General features: G+C 37.7%; 2 protein-coding genes across 6 annotated transcripts in view; one reads left to right on the top strand and one right to left on the bottom strand.

The window, feature by feature from the left end:
- The window catches only part of ctss1 (cathepsin S, ortholog 1), a 34,217-nt gene extending 21,036 nt beyond the window's left edge, over positions 1-13,181 (bottom strand). The window contains exon 1 of the mRNA XM_030147923.1: positions 13,098-13,181. Coding sequence (XP_030003783.1) covers positions 13,098-13,162 — 65 coding nt within the window. The 5' untranslated portion in view covers positions 13,163-13,181. The remainder of the gene's footprint in view (positions 1-13,097) is intronic.
- Positions 1,936-15,486, top strand: LOC115428729 (leucine-rich repeat and immunoglobulin-like domain-containing nogo receptor-interacting protein 1). 5 transcript variants are annotated; one of them, XM_030147920.1, is made up of 4 exons: positions 1,936-2,212; positions 2,459-2,518; positions 11,187-11,264; positions 13,144-15,486. In XM_030147920.1, the coding sequence occupies exon 4, from the start codon at positions 13,161-13,163 to the stop codon at positions 14,994-14,996; it is 1,836 nt and encodes a 611-aa protein (XP_030003780.1). In that variant the 5' UTR covers positions 1,936-2,212; positions 2,459-2,518; positions 11,187-11,264; positions 13,144-13,160; the 3' UTR covers positions 14,997-15,486. The 5 variants fall into 5 exon arrangements, with proteins under 5 accessions (XP_030003780.1, XP_030003778.1, XP_030003779.1 ...); XM_030147918.1 differs by having other exon boundaries at positions 2,357-2,518; XM_030147919.1 differs by having other exon boundaries at positions 2,343-2,518.
- The last annotated feature ends 5,896 nt before the right edge of the window (positions 15,487-21,382 follow it).

The raw sequence follows: 21,382 nt of genomic DNA, 5'->3' as shown, positions 1-21,382 counted from the left end.
CCTATTAAAAACAGATTAAAAGCAGGTGCAAAAGGCAGGTATACGAATGTAAAACAGTTAAACATTAAACTTTAAGATTAAACATTAAAAGCAATCTTAAATAAATGAGTTTTTAAAAGGGATTCAAAGGTGTTTGGTTCGGAGCAGTGTTGGAACTTAATTGTCTATACAGATAAGTCCTATAAAAATTGTAAAAAGGTGTCCAGATCTTGATCTTTCCTTTATCCAGGTCCGTCAGCTTTTCCAGTGCCAGGTAAGAAGACATTTCTTTAATCCTTTGGTTCGCTGTGGGTCCTTGAATATCTATCCATTTTAAAGAAATAACTCGTTTGGCTTGTAATAAACAACAATTTAAAAGTTTCCTTCATCTTCCAATTACTTGAAACTGTTTAGGGAACATGTGCAAAATACACCATTTTGGATCCACAGGGATAAAACACATTCTGTAAATCTATAAATTAAACATACAATGAAACAAAAGGCCTATTTCTTTATTGCACTTCCGTTTAATACTTACTTAAATTGAATGTGCAATAACCTGCTAACTACATCCCAGTACTTTTAACTTTTAATTTTAATTCAAATGTGCAATAACTTGTTACCTCTCAGTACTCTTATTATTATTATTATTATTACTCTTTTTTATGATAGTCTATTTTACAAATGTGTATCTGTGCTTGTATGTGCAATAACTTTTTTTAAAATGTTTTTTAGCCGTGTTTATGTTTTGTATCTGTCTTTTTTGTCATATCTTTACCTTTTTTTCTAACTCTTTTTCTGACTCGGAAACGCACAAGAATTCCAGTGTACCTATAGTGCTATGTATCTGTGCAAATGTCAGATAAAGTCTATTCTTCCTTACTGTTAACCCTTTCATGCATGAATTATGAGAGCCTTAATGGGTCAAAACACTGTGATGTCTAATCAGAGAGTGAACTTTAATTGTTTGCCATTCCAACATTTATTTCAGTATAAAGTAACTCCTTGTTTTGGTTGATCCCTTATGGTCCAGCTAAAGCAAAAATGAATTTAAAAGTAAAAATGTGGGTCAAATTGTATCTAAAATGTCCCGTCAGAGAGATTTTGAATACCGTGTTTTGACCCTGAACAAGTTTTTTTTTTTTTCCTGAGTGTTTTTATTCCTCTTTAGGCCTGAAAAAAACAATGCAATTGAAAAAAATTTATGAATCTTTTTTTCATGGAGTTGCAAAAATATCCACTCAGCTGGACACCATGTGTTTAATTTTTGAAGCAAAGAAACATGTATTTACTGATATACTGAGTGAATGCTGCTAATCTGATGTTTGTCACATTTTAACATACTCTAATATTTGTTATTACTCACTTTATGGAGATAATATGCCAAAAAAAAAAAAAAACTTTTTTGTTTAAGAAAAACAATTAACTACAGTCTAATAACAATAACAAGCAATTGATTTCCACTCAAACATGTCAGTGCAGATCAGGTTTATCAAGAACAGCAAAGTTACAGTAATGGTCTGAATGTCAGTGTGTGGGATGGTGCACAGCTGATATGGAAGCAAAACAATAAAATCCATGAATATACAAGAGAACAGTAGAAGAACTGTCCACTGGAGTGACCAGTATGCATGAAAGGGTTAAAGTGAATGTCATAGTTCCAAATGTAGGTTTGATATTTCACAGCTCTCTAATCTTTGACTGGCACTAATGTGAAACAAACACAAAACTCCACAGATCTATTGTGTCTTCAGTTAAATTTCCAAATGACAGCCCACTAAGCACATTACTATTCCTTTATTTCTAAGTGTTAGTTCTTGAAATCATTCCCATCTGGTGTTTGCACCTAAATCCCAGTATTTGGCTGACCTGTGCGCCGTCCTCCTGTCATCCAAGTGCAGCCTATTGGACCCAGTCCATCAGAGCAGTGCATATAATCCCTCCTCAGGCTGCACTGAGCAAACCACAGCCGGGTTGTTGTTGTTGCCATGAGGACAGGGTAGCAACAGGGAGAAACAGAGCTGCAGCAGCAACACGCATCGTCCACTTTCAGAATGGGGAGCTGAGGAGCTGTCACAGTGTTTGTTTGGTCTGGATGAATATGAGCAGGTTTGAGCAGGAGCGGACAGACCAAAAACAGTTCAGTCCTCAGAGGAAAAGACTTGGAAATCACCTTCTATTGTTGTGAAAATAGACCAGCCATATGTAACAAACCTTCCAGACTGACAGAATGGTGAGTCCAAGTACTTCTAGCTTTTTTTTTTTCTTCAGAAGATGACTGTAATTGTGTAATTTCCCTCTGTAATCTGAGTCCTCGCTGTTGTTGAGCCACAGTACATGACTGCCATGTCACCTTTGAACAGTTTTCTCTTTGTAGCTTGTGCACTCTCATCACAGTTCAACAGGAGTCAGACTCTTTTATCTACAGCTGTGGGGATCTGCTGTCCTTGCCGTCACTCATACATATCATATTCCTCAGCTCCATACATGGAACTGTGTCCAGACTCACCTTCTGCTGAGCAGCGTCATCTGAGATATGGTAAGAAAACTGCTCTGTGCTTCACACTCACATTTTCTGACTTTGGAAAAATTAACTAAGCTCTACTATTTGACAGCAGTAAAACCATCAGCCATTTTTTTTATCCTGAAATTTGCTTTTCATAAGGTGGAATTCACAAATATAAATGTGTTTTTTGTACATTGCAGCTAGTCCATATTTGTGGACAGGGATTTTCAATCCACTAGTGTGGCTATTTAATTCATCACAGCTGTTATGACTGTATATATTTTATCCACAGAAAAGTGGTGTAAAGCATAGATATGGGTGTAAGAAAATATAGTTTCTGCAATATATCGCAATATTTCATTTCATGATACTGTATCGATATTAAAAAGTACTGTATGGATATTTTTAAGTATTTATTCAAATGCAGATATTGTGGAGGTTCATTTATGTTTTTTGGTGGTCTTTTTTGTTTATATTTTATTTATTATTATTTAACACTGTTTTATTAAATAATGTCCGTTCCTTTGTCAGGATTGAACTCAAATACTGTTCTAGAATCTGAACATTTGAACAGGATCTGAAACTGTAATGTCTGGAAAACAGAATTTCAGTTTGAACACAGGAACATTTTGTGATAGAACATTAGATCCTGTTGGGATCAAATAAAAATGTGTTTAGTATTTGTGCAGATTTCGGCTGTAATTCAGTTGTTCAAGGAAATAATCATCAGAAACAAATAAAAAATTGCCTTTTTAACAGTATCATGATATATCGTGATCCCAGCATTGTAATTTGTATCATATCACCAGATTCTTGCCAATACACAGCCCTAGTAAAGCATGAAAAAACACACTCTCTGCTCTCTGAAACAATTTCTTAACCCTTTCATGCATACTGGTCACTCCAGTGGACAGTTCTTCTCCAGCTGTTCTCTTGTATATTCATGGGTTTTGTTGTTTTAGTTCCATATCAGCCAACACAGTGGACGCTTATGCACCATCCCATACACTGTAATTCATACCATTACTGTAACTTTGCTGTTCTAGATAAACCTGATCTGCAGTAATATGTTTGAGTGTAAATCAATTGTTATTTGTTAGAAAAAAAAAAGTGTTGTTTTTGCATATTATCTCCATGAAAAGAGTAATAACTAGCATTATAATATGTTAAAATATGAGAAAACATCAGATTTTATTTCATTATTTTCACATCACTTTCTGATATTGGGTTTTAAACACGTTTCTTTACTTCAAAAATGAAATGCATGGACATTTTTGTAACTCCATGAAAAAAAAAACTTGATCACATTGTTTTTTTTCATGCCAATGGAGGAATAAAAACACTCAAGAAAAAACATCTTAACTAAGGTTCTCATAATTAATGCATGAAAGGGTTAATGTCATAGAGGCTATCAATATAGTCTGAACAGACCTGTGGTCCAAAAATGCAGTATAGATACTACTTTTAAGGAGGACTCTTGGGCCAGATCATGCTGTGAAGATATTCGAACAGTAACAGACAGTAATTAAAATATCAGCTATATCAAACCAAATCAAATTAAATTTTATTTATATAGTGCCAAATCATAACAAAGGTTATCTCATGACCAAAGTTATTATCGTTAACGACAACTAAAGAAATGACCAAAACTAGAATTGTAAAAACATTTTCATTAACTGAAATAAATAAAAACTAGAATTAAAAGAAAAAAATGATAACTAACTGAAACTGTATTGTGTGTTTACAAAACTAACTAAAAGAGATGAAAAATTATGGATAAAATTCCCTTTGTTTTTGTCTTTGTCAATGTCAGATTGATACGAAATTGATTTATTTTGCTCTAGCAATTTTCTCTGCTGGCACCATATGATATTTAAGGGTCCGTCACTTGTGTTCACTTGTGGTTTCCAGTCGTCTTCTGGTCCCCACTCTACCTGGAAACATGGAGACTAAAGTTGGGAGAAAGCAGCAGAGTCCTGTCTGGGATTTATTTGAATACAACGACAGAGAAGAAGAGAAAAGATATTAAAAACACTAAAATTAAACTAAAACTAAACATTTAGAAAATAACAAAAACAATAAAAACTACCAAACCTGATCTAAAAATGAATTAAAACGAACTGAATAAGAGAAAAAAAAAGTCAGAACTAAATAAAACTAAACTATGATGAAAAATCCAAAATTTTAGAACCTTGCTCATGACACTTTACATGTAGAGCTGGTCAAGAAAAGACTCTTAAAAATCTGTATGTACACATCAGATAAGCAGACAATTTGATGACTATACTAGATAGTGCTGCTTAGAAAGTGTTTTTCTGTGGCCTTAGTCACGTGCTCGTCAGTGTTGCATTCCTCAGCATGACAAATGTGCAAGTGCCATCACAGCCGAGGGTGGCATCACACCTCGACGTGTTATTTATTTATTTATCTACCTCTACAGTCTATTCTATTGCTCTGCTGGGAATGTGCTCATGAGCTGAATATCCAGGTAATTACACAGAATCACACTTGGGTTATTGTGTCTGCTTCTCATTTCCATGTAAGAAATAAAGAGATGAAATGACGAGAGCAAGAACAAATCTCCTAACATGTATTGACAGCATCACTGTAAACACGTTTCACAGATGAAATATATTGTTGCTTTTGCTGCCCTCTACTGGTACATTTAGTAAACGTTTCAATACAGTAAGAAAAAGTGATGGCAGCAAAGTGAATACAAAGTAGACTGAGTATTTTAAAATATTAACCCTTTGATGCATGAAATATGAGAACCTTAGTCAAGATGTTTTTTTTTCCTGAGCGTTTTTATTCCTCTTTAGACATGAAAAAAACAATGCGATCGAGTTTACTTTTTCTGTGGAGTTACAAAAATATCCATGCATTTAATTTTTGAAGTACAGAAACATGTGTTTAAAACCCAATATCAGAGAGGGATATGAAAACAATGAAATAAAAGCATGTTTAATGCTGCTAATCTGATGTCTTCTCACATTTTAACATATTCTAATGCTATTAATTCCTCACTTCATCGAGATAATGTGCAAAAAAAAAACCTTCTTGTCTAACAAATAACAACTGATTTACACTCAAACATGTTAGTGCAGATGAGGTTTATCAAGAACAGCAAAGTTATAGTAATGGTCTGAATGTCAGGATATGAGATGATGCGTAAGTGTCCACTGTGTTGGCTGATATGGAACTAAAACAACTAAACCCATTAATATACAAGAGAACAGCTGGAGAAGAACTGTCCACTGGAGTGACTTATGCATGAAAGGGTTAAAATGCAATATCAGAAACTGATATACTGTGTGAAAACTATGAAAAAAAAGCCTTTTTGATGCAGCTAATCTGCTGTTTCCTCAACTTTTATCATACTCTAATACTAGTTCTTACTCACTTCATGGAGATAATATAAAAAAAAATCTTTTTGTTGAAGAAAACTGTTAATTACAGTCTTATAACAATTAGCAATTGATTTACACTCAAACATGTTAGTGCAGATCAGGTTTAAAAAGAACATAAAGTTACTGTACTGGTCTGAATGCTGAGCGCTGTCACTCATCTCCCTCTTTCTGACACTCAGTGGGCGGAACCGCGGTGACTTCCACTAGCGCTGACGTCACATGCATACCCTCTATATCTCAGGTGTCAAAGATGCGGCCTGGGGGCCAAATCCGGCCCACCAAAGGGTCTAATCTGGCCTCTGGGATGAATTTGTGAAATGCAGAAATTACACTGAAGATATGAACAATCAAGGATGTTCGAATCATTTTAGGTCAATTCAGTCTCAAGTGGGTCAGACCAGTAAAATACTATCATAATAACATATAAATAATGAAAACTACAAATTTTTGTCTTTGTTTTAGTGGAAAAAAAAAAAAAAAAAGTAAAATTACACAAAAATAGTTACATTTACAGACTAGCCTTTTGCAAAAAATGTGAATAACCTGAAATTTCTTAAGAGGAGCATGTGGAATTGTACCATTATTCTGCCTCTTTCTAAATGTTTTGTGTATTTGTAGATCCACTGTGATCTGTAAGTTGTGATGCACATGTATAAATGATAAATTGAGGCATAATATTGTTAAAACTGCACTGATTTTTCTTAAGAATTTTCAGGTTCATATTTGTTCATGTTATGTTCAAGTACAGTTCGTAGATGTAAACATTTTCATTACAGAATTTGACTTTTCACTCAAAACCAGAGAAAAAAACTTTGGAGTTGACATTATTTATAAGTTCTTATCCTATTATTTATATTACTTTACCGGTCCGGCCCACTTTAGATCATATTAGGCTGAATGTGGAACTGAACTAAAATGAGTTGGACAGCCCTGCTCTATGTGGAAGTAGCTCTCACAGTATCCAGTGTATGAACCATGATCATACTGGCGGAGAAAACAGGTCTTGCTCTTTTGAAGTAAAAGTCAAAGTTTCATATATCATGTACATCTGACAGGAAACTGCACAGGCTGATAAAAACAATATCTGCCTAACTGAATGTGAATGTATCAGTCAAGCAACAAATGAAAATAAACGGCCTGTAAAAATAGACTTCCTAAAGTAAAGCCACTGGAACTATGAGTCACATGTCACATGAGTCACCTTCATGGTCTCCAGACTCTTCTGTTGCTGCTGCTTTTATGAAAGACACTCACCATGAGCTGCCATGCAAGTAATCAACAAGTGCGGACGTTGAGAAAACCTCCTTTACTTCACTGAACAGTAATAAGGATTGAAGTTATTTTTAAAAGCCAGAGACTAGGGATGGACAAAGTGGGTGGAATACTGTTATATATGAAGAGATAAGCTGTGACTTTAATTTGTCTTGGTCTTATAGAGATCACAGATTTACTTAATAGTGTTTGAAAGTGTAGTTTAGAGGTTTATGGTGCTTATATCCACTGTAAGACCAGATAAGTTGAGTTTACTTAAAAAATCTGAGGAAACTGGTTGCCTTAAAAAAAGATTCAATAATGAGTGATGAAAACTTGCGTGTGTTAAACTTAAATGCTTGACTTGAATGGAATTGCTATTTTAAGTCCAACACACAAAATGCAAAGTTCATTTAACTTAAAATTTGTTGCATTGTCAATTGCTTTGTGTAATCATAGACTCAATATCATCAGTTCATTGGACTCAATTCCAAGTAGATTTAAATTAAAACGTTTTGCAGTATAAATTGCTTTGTATAATTATTCAGCGTAACATGTATGTAGCATGGATGTATGTTGGGCAGGAGGTTAGCTCAGTTTAGATTGCCAGTACAGAAAGTGCTTCTAATTTTGCATTGCATTAAAATTTATATTGTACAAGAACAACTGTAGCTGAACAGTAAGTCGATACTTCTTCCTGTGGCTCTGACTCATGGTGCAGCTCTAGAAAAATACAAAAACAAACACAAAAAGGCCAATAAACACTGACATCCACACATTCAGTCCAAATTAACACTACCACCACAACCCCACTGAACCCCTGCACAGAAAAAGAACACATTTACAATAAATAGGCTCAATACCCACAATGCAATGCACAGATAAAAAGGTGTGGTCAGAACTAAAACTGAGTGATTTAAATCAACTCAACTGAAAGTTTTTCGAACTTTCGACTATGTCTACAAATTAGAAGAATATACTGAACATTTTATAGTAATGGAATAAAACTGAAATCATTTAAGTACATTGGAATTAAAGCATTTTAGTAAATACACAGTGTGGGCTTACAGTGAATCTACTCTGCTTAGAGGAAACTTTATGGTCTCTAAATCACAACACTTTGCATTTATGATGCTTTTTGGCCTTGGTGGTACTCATAGCTTTTACAATGTGTCACATTCATCCATTCACACCCACAGTACCACATAAAACGAGCCAGTGACTTGGAGCAGCTCATGGTTAGCAGCCTAAGCACAGTGTGACATGTGGACAGGGAGTTAGGGACTGAATGACAACCTGTGGTCCCTCCTGAGCCACAGCCTCCACAACAAAACGTTATTATTTCAACTTTGATTTGACCAGGTAAGAGCAGTTTCCTATTTCCAGTGTCAGCCTGGCAAACATGAAAATAAACCCACTGAAAACCAGAAGACACAGCAGACCTCCACCGAAGCCACAAATTATGTCCTGCATTTTCCCATTTTTGACAAATAATGCCACTGGTTAGTTTCTCATGCATTTTTCTGTGAAAAAGTTGAACTGGTCTCCTTTGGTAATCTTCCCAGTATAATCAATGTCTATACACTGTAAACCAAGGTTATTATCGTTAACAAAAACTAACGAAATGACGAAACTAGAATTGTAAAAACATTTTCGTCAAATAAATAAAAACAATAATTAATAGAAAAAAAGGAACTAACTGAAACTGTATTGTGTGTTTACAAAGCTAACTAAAATGTATAAAAATTATTGATAAAATTCCCTTCGTTTTTGTCTTTGTCAGTGTTGGATTGATACAAAATTGATTTATTTCGCTCTAGCAATTTTAGCTAGCAGCACCATATGACACTTTTTGCTCCGTCACTTATGTTCACTTGTGGTTTCCAGTCGTCTTCTGGTCCCCACTCTACCTGGAAACATGGAGACTAAAGTTGGGAGAAAGTTCTGCATGGGATTTCTTTGAATACGACAGCGATGAAGATAAAAGACATGAAAAAACTAAAACTAAACTAAAACTAAGCATTTAGAAAAAAAAAGAAAACTAATAAAAACTATCAAACCTGCTCTAAAAACGAATTAAAACCAACTGACTTACAGAAAAAAAGTCCAAACTAAATAAAACTAAGCTATAATGAAAAATCCAAAACTATTAGAACCTTGCTGTAAACCCATTTCTGCTCTATGTCACAGAGGGGACAACTGCCCTTCTCAGTATCAGCATTAGTATCCACACTAGTAATACCTCCTCTGTCGTCTCCATGTCTGTTATTACTGACTTTCTTCTTCTCAAAAAAACTTTACCCTTCTTCATGGTATTCAGCCAGTATGTTATTTAAGAGCGGTGCCCTTTGGTGGATTGGCTGAGAAATGCTCATTCCAATACACTGGACGCGTGGAAATATGAAGGCGGTGATGCTAGACAGCGTTAGAAACAGACGTACTGATTAACAAACATAAAGCAAACATAAATGAGCCTTAAGTTGTTTTCTTTGCTTGATGCAGGCCAATAATTTGACCCTTCTAAACACAGTTAAATCTTTTCCACAACCAAACATTTTCTTAAACAACCATGTCAGAAAACCTTTCTCATCTTCTAAACATGGTTGTTTTACAAATTTGTGCATTAGTTTGAGTTAAATAATCTTCATTAATCCCTGCAGTAATTAACCAATGGAATGATCTGAAGTATTGGGTTTGTTAAAAGTTGGTGGGGACTTTGTTGCCCAGGCTGTGCAGATTGTAATTGTGAAGTAAGCTACTATTTATTCGTCTATGTTGAGGTTTTATTTTCAGTCTGTCTGAGTGCAAGATAACTCAAAAAGTTACGGACAGTTACGGACTCGAAAAGTTATGGACAGATTTGAATGAAAATTTCAGGAAATGTTGATACTGGCACAAGGAGGTGGTGATGGGGGGGGGGGGGGGGGGGGGGGCTCTGATCTGCCTTGGTGGAGGTCTGTGCTTTCTGAGTGCTTTTCTAGTTTTTATTAGTTTTCATTTTTTTTCTAAATGCTTAGTTTTACTTTAGTTTTAGTGTTAATTTTAGTTTTTTTTTTTAATATCTTTTCTCTTCTTCTCTGTCGTTGTATTCAAATAAATCACAGACAGGACTCTGCTGCTTTCTCCCAACTTTAGTCTCCATGTTTCCAGGTAGAGTGGGGACCAGAAGACGACTGGAAACCACAAGTGAACACAAGTGACGGACCCTTAAATATCATATGGTGCTAGCAGAGAAAATTGCTAGAGCGAAATAAATCGCTTTCGTATCAATCTGACATTGACAAAGATGAAAACAAAGGGAAATGTATCAACAGGAAATGTTGATAATGGCACAAGGAACAAATAATTAAATTTTGGTGGTGATGGGGGGGGGGGGGGGGGGGGGGACACTGATCTGCCTTGGCAGAGGTCTGCGCTCTCTGAGTGCTTTTCTAGTTATTTTTTTGTTTAGCCTCAGCAGAACATTGTGGACGCTCAAACAGCACTGAGGATTCACAAGAGCATCCTTGAAAACTGTCCAAAGACAGGACTGAATCCTTGGAAGGATCCTGGACACTGGAACTGTCTGCGGTCCATTCTTTATACTTATTTTTTTAATAGACCTGCCCCATTTGAGGGATTCATCCTCAGTTCAGTAGTAATTTCTGCATAATTTTTCTTATGCAAAATCTTCTCTAATCATTCCATTGTCTGACTTTATTGTGCAAAAATGGGACATTATTTCTGGCTTTTGTGAACATGTTTGATAGTCTCCAGGTTCATTTACCAGTGTTTCAGGGCTTCGTGCAGTAACTCAGTGCTCATCAGTGAATGAATACAGCTCATGTGTCAACTGTCAAGATGTTAAGAAATAACAGACTGGTGTCAGTTAAAGGTGAGATGGATAAGACAACAAGAACATTATCTCCAAAGCTCTGATTTAAAAATAACATCAGCCTGCTTTTTCTGCTGTCTACTAAACCTTTCCATTCTATACTGTAAATCAAGATGAAATGTGGGTCAGTGTCATCATAAACTCCCTTTCTGTACTTTCTCTCCTGCAGTTTCTTCAGAATTTGCAAGACGGGAATCTCCATTAGCATCTCTCTGGTTATGAAAACCTACTTCTTACTATTCAAGAGGTGAGAAATGTTTTGTGTTGAGCTTGAGTTTAAAATGCATTTATATTTTGTTTAAGAAAACTGATTCACATGCTGGCACCAGTATAATGCAATTCACCTGAAGGCTCATTTATGCTCGCTTTACGTACGTAAATCAGTACATCCATTTTTAACATTGTCAAGCGTTGCTGCCTTCATATTTCCACGCATCCAATGCACTGGAATGAGCATTTCTCTCTCAATCCACCAGAAGAAGCCGCTCTTAAGTACCATACTGGTGAAATACCATGAGCAAGAGTAAAGTTTTTTGAGAAGAAGAAGAAGAAAGTCTATAATAACAAACATGGTGAAAACAGAGGAGGTATTACTAATGTGGAAAATAATGTTGATATTAAGAAGGGTAGTCGTCATAAATATGTTGGTAGTTTTTCAGTAACTCATTGTCTCTCTTTGAAAATTCCGCTATTCATGGAAATTATTCTCTTCAAATCTCAACCCTGCTTCCACAGTTCCCAGTGATACTGCTTCATATTCTCTGTGTGGGTACGGATCCACAAGCTCCCAGAAAACAGACAGAATTATGTATGGAATGTATGCAGAGGACGGACAGAACGGTCCGTCCGTATCCATCTGCGTCTTCAATATAGATCACAGGTGTCAAACATGCGTCCCGGGGGCCAAAACCGGCCCGCTAAAAGGTCTAATGCGGCCCATAGGATGAATTGGCCAAGTGCAAGTTAGGGCATCAAACTCAAAAATAGAATAGAATAGAATAGAATAGAATAGAATAGAATAGAATAGAATAGAATAGAATAGAATAGAATAGAATGCCTTTATTGTCATTATACATATGTACAATGAAATTGTAAGTGACAACTCTCTGGTGATGTGTAGTGCAAAAGTTTAAAGAAGAAAGGAAGTGTAAATATATGTACAGTATAAAAACAGACATGTCACCAACCGAGAAAAAAACAAAAAAACAGTAGAGCTAAGTATATATTGCACTTTGACCCTGGCTGAACACTATGACTTATGTTAAGTATATGTCCTTTGTGAGGTATTGTCATTGTAGTGTGTTCAGCACCCGTATTGCACTAGTAGTGCAATAGTATAATCTTATTTTTTTCATTTGTATAATTTCTATTTATACCTCAAGCAATTTTCTTTTTTAATATGTTTTTACTTACATGTGTTTCTATATATTTGAAATGTAAAATATTTTGTGAATTGTGAAATTTTCTATCCTTTTTTTTTTAATGTATACTATTATGTATATGCTGTTCAATTGTTCATTGTTCAAAAAAAAAAAAAAACAACCCTCAAAAATAATATCATAATAACCTATAAATAATGACAACACCAATTTTTTCTCTTTGATCTAGTGCAAAAAACATTCAATTATGAAAATGTTTACATTAACAAACTATCCTTTAAAATGTGAATAACTTGAACAAATATGAACAACCTGAAATGTCTAAAGAAAATGAAGTGCAATTTTAACAATATTCTGCCTGTTACTAAATGTTTTGTGCCTTTGTAGATCTGACCTATTATGCATGTGTATAAATGATGAGTCGAGGCATAATATTGATAAAATTGTACTTATGTTTCTTAACAAATTCCATTTTTTTCAGGTTATTCACATCTATTTTGTTTGGATAGTTTTTAAATGCAAATATTGGCATAACTGAATGTTTTTTTTTTCACTAAAACAATTTGGAGTTGTCATTAGTTATTGGCTATCATGCTATTATTTTACTGGTCCCGCCCACTTCAGATTAAATTGGGCTGAATGTGGCCCCCGAAAAAAAAAGATTTTGACACCCCTGGTGTAGAGCATAAATGTGCCCTTACCATGAAGAAAGATCAGTAATTCTCCTGACTCTGTCCCTCTTTTCACAGCTGCCTCTCGCACACATGCAGGCAGGCCACCAGATGTTTGAGGTGATTACTGTCCACTGGGGGGCTCTCTACCTGTTGGCAGCAGGTGTGGCATTAACAATTGAAACACAGCGGCAGTGTCCGCCATCCTGCCTCTGCAACCCGTTGCTCCTGGAGGTGAACTGCTCTGATGTCCAACTCAGCAGAGTGCCTGACACTCTTCCACAAGATGCTAAGTTACTGAGCTTAACCAAAAATAAAATCAAAATCCTTGTGCATCAGCAGTTCCAGGCTTTAACACATCTGCAGGATTTGGATTTAAGTGACAACATTCTGGCCGTCATTGAAGTTGAAGCTTTTCTTGGCTTGCACAGTCTGCTATCTCTGCATCTTGCTCACAATCACCTTAAGATTATTCCTGTAGGAGCATTTACTGGACTGCCAAAACTGCAGATGCTGGATATTAGCAGCAATGAGATCCTAGTTTTGCTAGATTTTACATTTCGTGACTTGGCAGCCCTGCAGTCTCTCAAAGCGGTGGAGAATGACTTGGTTTTCATCTCCCGTCAAGCTTTCAGTGGCCTGACCAGCTTACAACAGTTGCACCTTGATGGGTCCAATCTCACTGCTGTGCCAACGGAAGCACTCACACCACTCAGTGATTTAAGGAGCCTCTATTTTCATCGGACGGGCCTCACCATGCTGCCAAACTACTCTTTCCGTCATCTTGGGCGTCTCAAAGTATTAGTCATATCTCATTGCCCCTGGTTGGAGACTCTCTCAACAAACAGCCTTTTTGGACTAAACCTTACATCTTTATCTATTAGGCATTGCAACCTCAGTGCTGTGCCATACATCCCTTTGTATCATCTTGTGTATCTTGTATACCTTGACCTTTCTTTTAATCCTATAACGTACATTCATAGGAACCTGCTTGGGGACTTGCTCCGACTCCAGGAGTTCCATGTATTTGGAGCATCCCTGCTACAAATTGAACATGGAGCATTCAAAGGTATGTCTCATTTAAAAGTTCTGAATGTGTCACGGAACCGTCTCACCACCCTAGAGGCTGAAGTCTTTCATTCAGTAGACAACCTGAAAACTCTGGGACTGGACAACAACCCATTAGCGTGTGACTGCCGTTTGCTGTGGGTGGTGCAAAGGCAACTGCACCTAAACTTTGGTGGGAATCTGCCAATCTGCACTACCTCTGTCCAGCTGCAGGGCTGGAGCTTTCTGGACTTTTCCGGGGGTGAGCTCTCAGGGCTTCTAACTTGTCGTCAGCCTCGAGTTAGAAACCACAAACATCAAGCACTGACAGTCGAGCAGGGGAACACAGTGGTGTTTTACTGCAAAGCAGAAGGTGACCCTCAGCCATCTGTTACTTGGCTGAACCCACAGCTAAGACCTTTATCATCCATGGGTAGAATACGGACCCTCTCCAATGGCTCGCTGGAGGTTCGCTACGCACAGCCTCAAGACAGCGGCACTTATCTGTGTATGGCGTCTAATGCGGCAGGAAATGACAGCCTCCGTGTGAGCCTCCGCGTCAGAGAATTTCCATCATCATCAAAAAATAATTTTCATCTAAAAAGTTGGTTTGCCTCACCATCTGTGTCTCCAGATGAGACGGACACCCAGAAACTCCCATTTGATGTGAAAACATTATTGATAGCAGCAACCATTGGTTTTCTTTCATTTTTTTGCTCTGTAAGCTTATGCTTCATTCTTATGTTCTTCTGGAGTAAAAGCAAAGGGCAAATAAAACACACGGCCACAATCGCCTATGTTCCTCGAAGTACGATGTCGAGTAGTAACAGCGGCACAGGAAACTATATGGAGACAAGCAGGTTCACTATGAAACTGCTGTGAGCCATTTTTTGCATTTTATTGAAAAATTAGACAAAAATTTACATAGGACCTAAGGATATAACTTCTCAACCAAGGATGGAAATCATCATGTTTATCATTTTTGTCTTTCCTTTTACAAGAAAGAAGGCATAAAGCATCTGAGTAAGATATATTTAACCAGAATAGTGCATGAAAATGTAAAGTTCATCTAGGTGCTTTTTGTTTGTAAGTATTTGTTTCCACTTTAACAGAGGAACTATTTAAAAACTGTGGAAGAGGCTTATGTGGTTTGGTTTTGTGTTATTCACTCCTGAGATGGTCAGCTTTAAATATATCAATTTTGACCTTATATTAAAGTTTACATATCGCTGTACACACTTATGGCATTATAACATGGCATTTTGGTTTAAGGGTATGTGAAATGCATTTTTTCTGTACTTTGCCAACAAAGTACCTTTTAACTTTATTGTCTCATGCCTCATTAAATAAATTTGTTGGTTTTTGTACCTCACTGTGTCATTTTTGGTGTAGTTTATAAATCATTATAGATGTTTACAAGGAAAGAAACTAGTGTAACTCCACACTGAAATGTATCAGATTTTTCAAAATTTGGTATGCATTTCTCATATTATAGTAATAAAGTGATGACAGTGTATTTTTCTGATTTGTGGAAAATTAAAAAAAAAAAAAAAAAAAAAAAGAATCACACCTATTTGATGAGCAAATGCATATTGCTTATATAGGTGAAAGGCATAAAATGGCAAAGAACTCTTACAGACAATATGTGGAGACCACTTCAAAAGCGTGGACACCAGGAGTTTGTGGAAAGGAATCAGAGCTCTCACTGATTCTCTGGTCTCCTTCAACTCAGATGTCACCTTAACACAGTGGTTTCCAACCTTTTTTGGCTCATGACCCCATTTTAACACCATAAATTTCTGGCGACCCCAGACATTCAAAACTGAGACATTTTTTTGCTTAAATTAATTTGATTTTGATCATGTAATAGTTTTTTATACTATGTTGCAAATAAATGTTAATTTTAGAGGACATTTAGTCTATATAATGTATATTATTGTGGACAGAGGCAGTAAATCCAGGTGTAGATTACTGCACAAAGGGAGAACATGATTTTCCTTGGTCAGGATCTGTCCAGTCAGTCCAGCTGTGATTTACAAGGAGGACAATTAATACTGAACAAATAAGAACTGAAACTATGAATTATGAAAGAGCTGCAGCATCTGAAACTGACCACAGTGAACATTTGACACAGAAACAGAACCACAGTGCTGCAGTTTCACACTCAGTTTGTCATGTCTTATATGTATTGGGATTGTCTCTCTCAACTCACCGTATATTTTTTATTAGTAAGTTGTTGGTTGTTGGTCAATTACTAAAAATTTCAGGTGACCCCATTTGAATTCCAGGCAACCCCACATGTGGTCCCGACCCCAAGGTTGAAAAACACTGCCTTAACACATGAGCTCAACAACTTCTTTGCTCGGTTCGATGGCAGACACAGAGGGACAAAGACAACAAACCCAGCCACAGGGTAGGTACAACCTTTGACACTGACTCCACGTGAGGCACAGCGCTCACTAAGCAGAGTAAACCCATGGAACGCAGCAGGCCCAGATGGCCTTCCAGGCCAGGTTCTAAAGGACTGTGCAAGATAACTGCCTGGAGTTTTCACAGACATATTCAACCTTTCTCTCCTTAGCAACAGTACCAAAGCACCTGAAAGCTGCCACCATAGTGCCAGTGCCAAAGACCACAAACATCACCTCCCCGAGTGACTACCGGCCAGTGACCCTCACCCCGACAGTGAAGAAGTGTTTTGAGAGATTAGTCCTCTGACACATCAAAAACTCCATCCCACCCACACAAAACAGACACCAGTTTGCCTGGAGAGTGAACAGGTCCACAGAGGATGCTATCTCACCGTCTTCATCGGTCTGAGTCACCTGGAGAGACAGAACACATATGTGAGAATGTTATTTATGGACTACAGTTCAGCATTTAACACAGTCTTAACGCAACAAACCCACCACCAAACTCCACACTGCAAATTATTTGGTTCTTACCAAGATAAAAAACAAAACAAAACGTAGCTTTAGAAGTACTAGATTATTTATCTTGTTTTAAGAGTTAATTTCTTATTTTAAGTGTTCATACTGTACATCTGTAGACATGCTTATTACCTCCGCCAAGGAGGTTATGTTTTTGTCGGCGTTGGTTTGTCTGTCTGTTTGTCTGTATGTTTGTGTGCAGGATAACTCCAAAAGTTACGGACTGATTTGGATGAAAATTTCAGGAAATGTTGATACTGGCACAAGGAACAAATGATAAAATTTTGGTGGTGATCGGGGGGATGTGGGGTGTGTGTGTGTGTGTGTGTGTGTGTGTGTGGGGGGGGCACTGATGGGCCTTGGCGGAGGTCTGCGCTGTCTTTTCTAGAACAGGACTCGTAGAGCGCAGACCTCCGCCAAGGCCCATCAGTGCCCCCCCCCACACACACACACACACACCTCCCATACCCCTGATCACCACCAAAATTTAATCATTTGTTCCATGTGCCAGTATCAACATTTCCTGAAATTTTCATCCAAATCCGGGGCACTGATCTGCCTTGGCGGAGGTCTACACTCTCCGAGTGCTTCTAGTTTCTAGATTTAACAATCTTAATTCAAGAAATCTTGTCAAGTGAAATTATCTTGCTATATTTCACTTGTTTTGATCAACAGATAAACGTTATAATGTGAAAGAATTAGGAATGAGGACATATGTCATATCATGTGACATATCTGGAAGGCTGCGCCATTTTGAACTTACAAGCTATTGGTTGCTATGGGCAACAGCATAGTACAGATGTTCAAAAAAGAGCCATATAAATCAAGACTTAAGAAAAAAATAGGTACGGTGGTGGTAAAAGCAAGGGGTTCCTATCAGGAGAAGTTCAATGCCACTGCTAAGCAAAGGTATTTGGAGATCAGAGATATGAAGGTTATAAACTTCTACGAGCCACCGGAGTTCACCGGTGTCCGACTGGTGCACAGATCTTGACTCTCTGCTCCCCTGGACCTACATGCAGTTAGTTAACCATCTTGCTTTCAGCATAAGTTACTTTACAAGAATTCAAAAGCCTGAAGTCCCTTGACAGCTATGAACAGTTTTACTGTGGCTGGGTTCAAGGTTTGGGGATCTTCAAGTCCAATGACTGTGAAAACACTGTGGTGGGGTCAAAGTCAAGCTAGTGGATAGTGCCATGTTTACGTGTTGTAATCCAGGGGGTAGTAATGGTGAAATTCTATCAACATTGTTTCGTAGTCAATAGACAGCATCATTTATGTTTTTAATGTTTCCTTCCTACATTCTTGTTCCATGTATGTGTGAAGTGACTGGGGTTCAGTTCTAGTTCAGTGATGGTCTGGTTAGTGTGTTGGCTGGGTTAGTGTGTGGGAATTTTAAACACATTAAACTAGTTGGAAACCCTAAATAATGTACCTCCAGGTCTTTATGTTTGTTGTGCTAATCGTGGGAGTAACTGGAACAGTTTTTAATGCAGCAGTGTCTCCCAGGTATCTTCAATCGGACAAATTTTACAGTCAATTTACAAAAACAATAAATGCACTGCTATGGGACTGTGGTGCCTCTAAGTTCAAAATGGTGAAATGGGGCGGGGACGCTGGTCTCAATCCTAATACAATGAATGTGCACTTACCGCTACTGTTAGCATGAATGTATTCCAGCCTGTTCGTTTCTACCGCTTTGTACTAGCCACCATTCTGACAGATTCTGACAGAATATATGCAATGCACATGCATATATGAGAGCTGTATGGGAAAGGTCAACCCTGGTGCCGGCACCTTTTTGATAGTTCTGGGTGGGAGTAACCGAGTGGGAAGGGCTAGAGGGGAATTTTATTATTTTAAATTTCTGTAAATTCCATTTATGGGTATTTATGAATGGTATTAGGTATTTGTATACATTTATGAAGTGTATATTTATTGGTTATGGGTTTTATGTATATATTTATTCTATATTTAATCATGGTATCACCTGCTAAATGGAACATACCAGTAATTAGTGGAATCAGAATCTGTATTAAAGGGGGTTGTTGCCTTTTGGGTGGTCTTTTTAGTCTTTGTTTGTGTTGGTGAACATAGTGTGAAAATAAAAGAGGAGGTGCTTTCTGGACGTTGCTTCCGCTCAGTTTTTCTGTCGACAATGGTGGCCTCCTGCCTGGCCACCCGGGCAAGTTGACCGGCTTGTAGAAAAATGTGAGATTGAGGACTACTGGGCAGGATTTTGGCCAACTTTTACACCTGGCTTTGGCAAAGTGATGTCTTGGAACAGATCTGAGATAATACTCTTTCCTATACTTTGCCAATAATGATGAACATGTCTGGGGGCTCTGTAGCCAAATATGGCATTTTTCATGCCTGAAGCCAGCTCAGGGTATATATTACAATGGTCAGTCCACACAGGACACGCAGATGAAGCTGATGATTTAGGCATGACCCATTTTATTGTTGGTCAGTTGATGGCCCCATACACAGGGAAAGGACATGAGGTGTACATGGTCAGCTACTGTACTTCATCAGCCATAGCCAACGAATTGGCAGCAAACAGAACTGGAATATGTGGGACAGTAAAATGTAACAGGACAGGGATGCCAGAGGGTCTGAGACCAGCCCACTTCCCCACTTCCCTTTGAGAAGGGGAGATGACCCAGTGTTCATGCGACATAGCAAACGGCTGGCTTGTGCATGGCACGACATGAAACATCTCACCATGCTGTCATCTATTCATGGCAACACGTGTGTTGCAACAGAAATTCGTATACAGGAAAGCCTGACTAGTTTTCATGACATCAAGAAACCAGTGTGTGTTGACAGTTTCAACACCTTTATGGGTGGAGTTGATGCAGCTGAGCAGAGAATGAAAATGTACATCTACTCAGCTGCTTGGGTAAGAAGCTACTAATACTTACTGCATTTTACTTTCTACTCATGTCTAAGTTAATTTATTTTAAGGATACGATGACAACCAAAAACGCAAAGAAAACTTCCATGTAATGTTCAATGTAAAGTTCAATTTTACCAACCCTGTGACATCACAATATGAAAATCAGATGAGTAAATTTACTCCCATTGTAAACTTTGGGACATACCTAATATTTTCATCCGTTACTGTATGCCTTTATCTCTAACCACTTCCAAGCCACGGCTTTTTGAAATCTTGATACCAAAATTGAATATTTTTTGAACAACACTCCACCTAAATGGTTAACAGGACTGCATGTCAGTGCGGTGCTCTAGCTGCTCTTCAGTGGACACAAAGGCTCTCCAGCGTGTTGTGTGCAGTGTATAAAGAGTCACTGGGACTCAACTACCCACGCTGGAAGAGATCTACACTATCAGATTCATGCCATGACCTTTTTAAACTACTGCCATCAGGCAAATGCTATAGAACCATGTCCAGCCACACAACCAGGCAAAAGAACAGTTTCTATCCCAGAGCTGTGGCTTCTCTAAACCAACCTGTGATGGTTGGCCAAGTGGAGGAGGAAACACACCAGGAGGCTGGAATGAGCTTCACCGTGGTATAAGTTATTTACAGTGTTTGTCCAAGTAACAAAGCCGTTGGAGCTGTGTTAATGAAAAACACACACACACACACACACACACACACAAAATCACTGATGAAAATCAGCTGGACAGAGCATAAGGAAACTCAGATATCAACAACAGAAATTAAAGCTCAGCCCATGGCTAAGGGTAACCAGCTTCAGCACCTGCTCCACACCAGCAGGGCCACACTTCTGCCTCCAGGAGCATCTACTTCAGGCTTTATATACCCGACACCCCTCCCACACAAACAAACCATCCATAAATGTTCATTTTCCTTGCAATTACCATATACTGGAAATATACTTATATCCCTACTTAAACCTAATTTTAGTACTTTTATTTACTACTCCCCAAAAAGTCTCAGACGGTGGGCTGAACGTGTTTTTCATGTTGTACACAGTTGTTCACACAATTCTGTAGAGTCTAGGAAAATTTGTTAGCAGCTCTATTTTGATCATATATTTGGACAAACTTGACTTTTAATTGTTGCTCTGCTCAGGCAAGTTGCGGGACAACTGAAACTGATGAACCAATGAGATTGTAGCTTTGGCAATATGAACCAATGGTGCAGGGCCACAGTAGGACCCCTCCTACCCCCACAATGTAAACACGCTCACTGGGAGGAAGCAGACTGACAGCTTGTCTTCCTTACATGTGTCGAAATCACACAGTCTGAAAATGAACAACTATACATATATACATATATATATATATATATATATATATATATATATATATATATATATATATATATATTAGGCCTGTAACGGTACA

Source organism: Sphaeramia orbicularis, chromosome 11, assembly GCF_902148855.1.
Source record: "Sphaeramia orbicularis chromosome 11, fSphaOr1.1, whole genome shotgun sequence".
Taxonomy (NCBI): Eukaryota; Metazoa; Chordata; class Actinopteri; order Kurtiformes; family Apogonidae; genus Sphaeramia; species Sphaeramia orbicularis.
Note: the sequence above shows the minus strand (reverse complement) of the source record. Positions and strands in the feature narration are given on the sequence as shown.

Coding starts and splice junctions, on each gene's coding strand:
- LOC115428729 (XM_030147922.1), top strand. CDS start 13,161: ATGCAGGCAGGCCACCAGATGTTTGAGGTGATTACTGTCCACTGGGGG.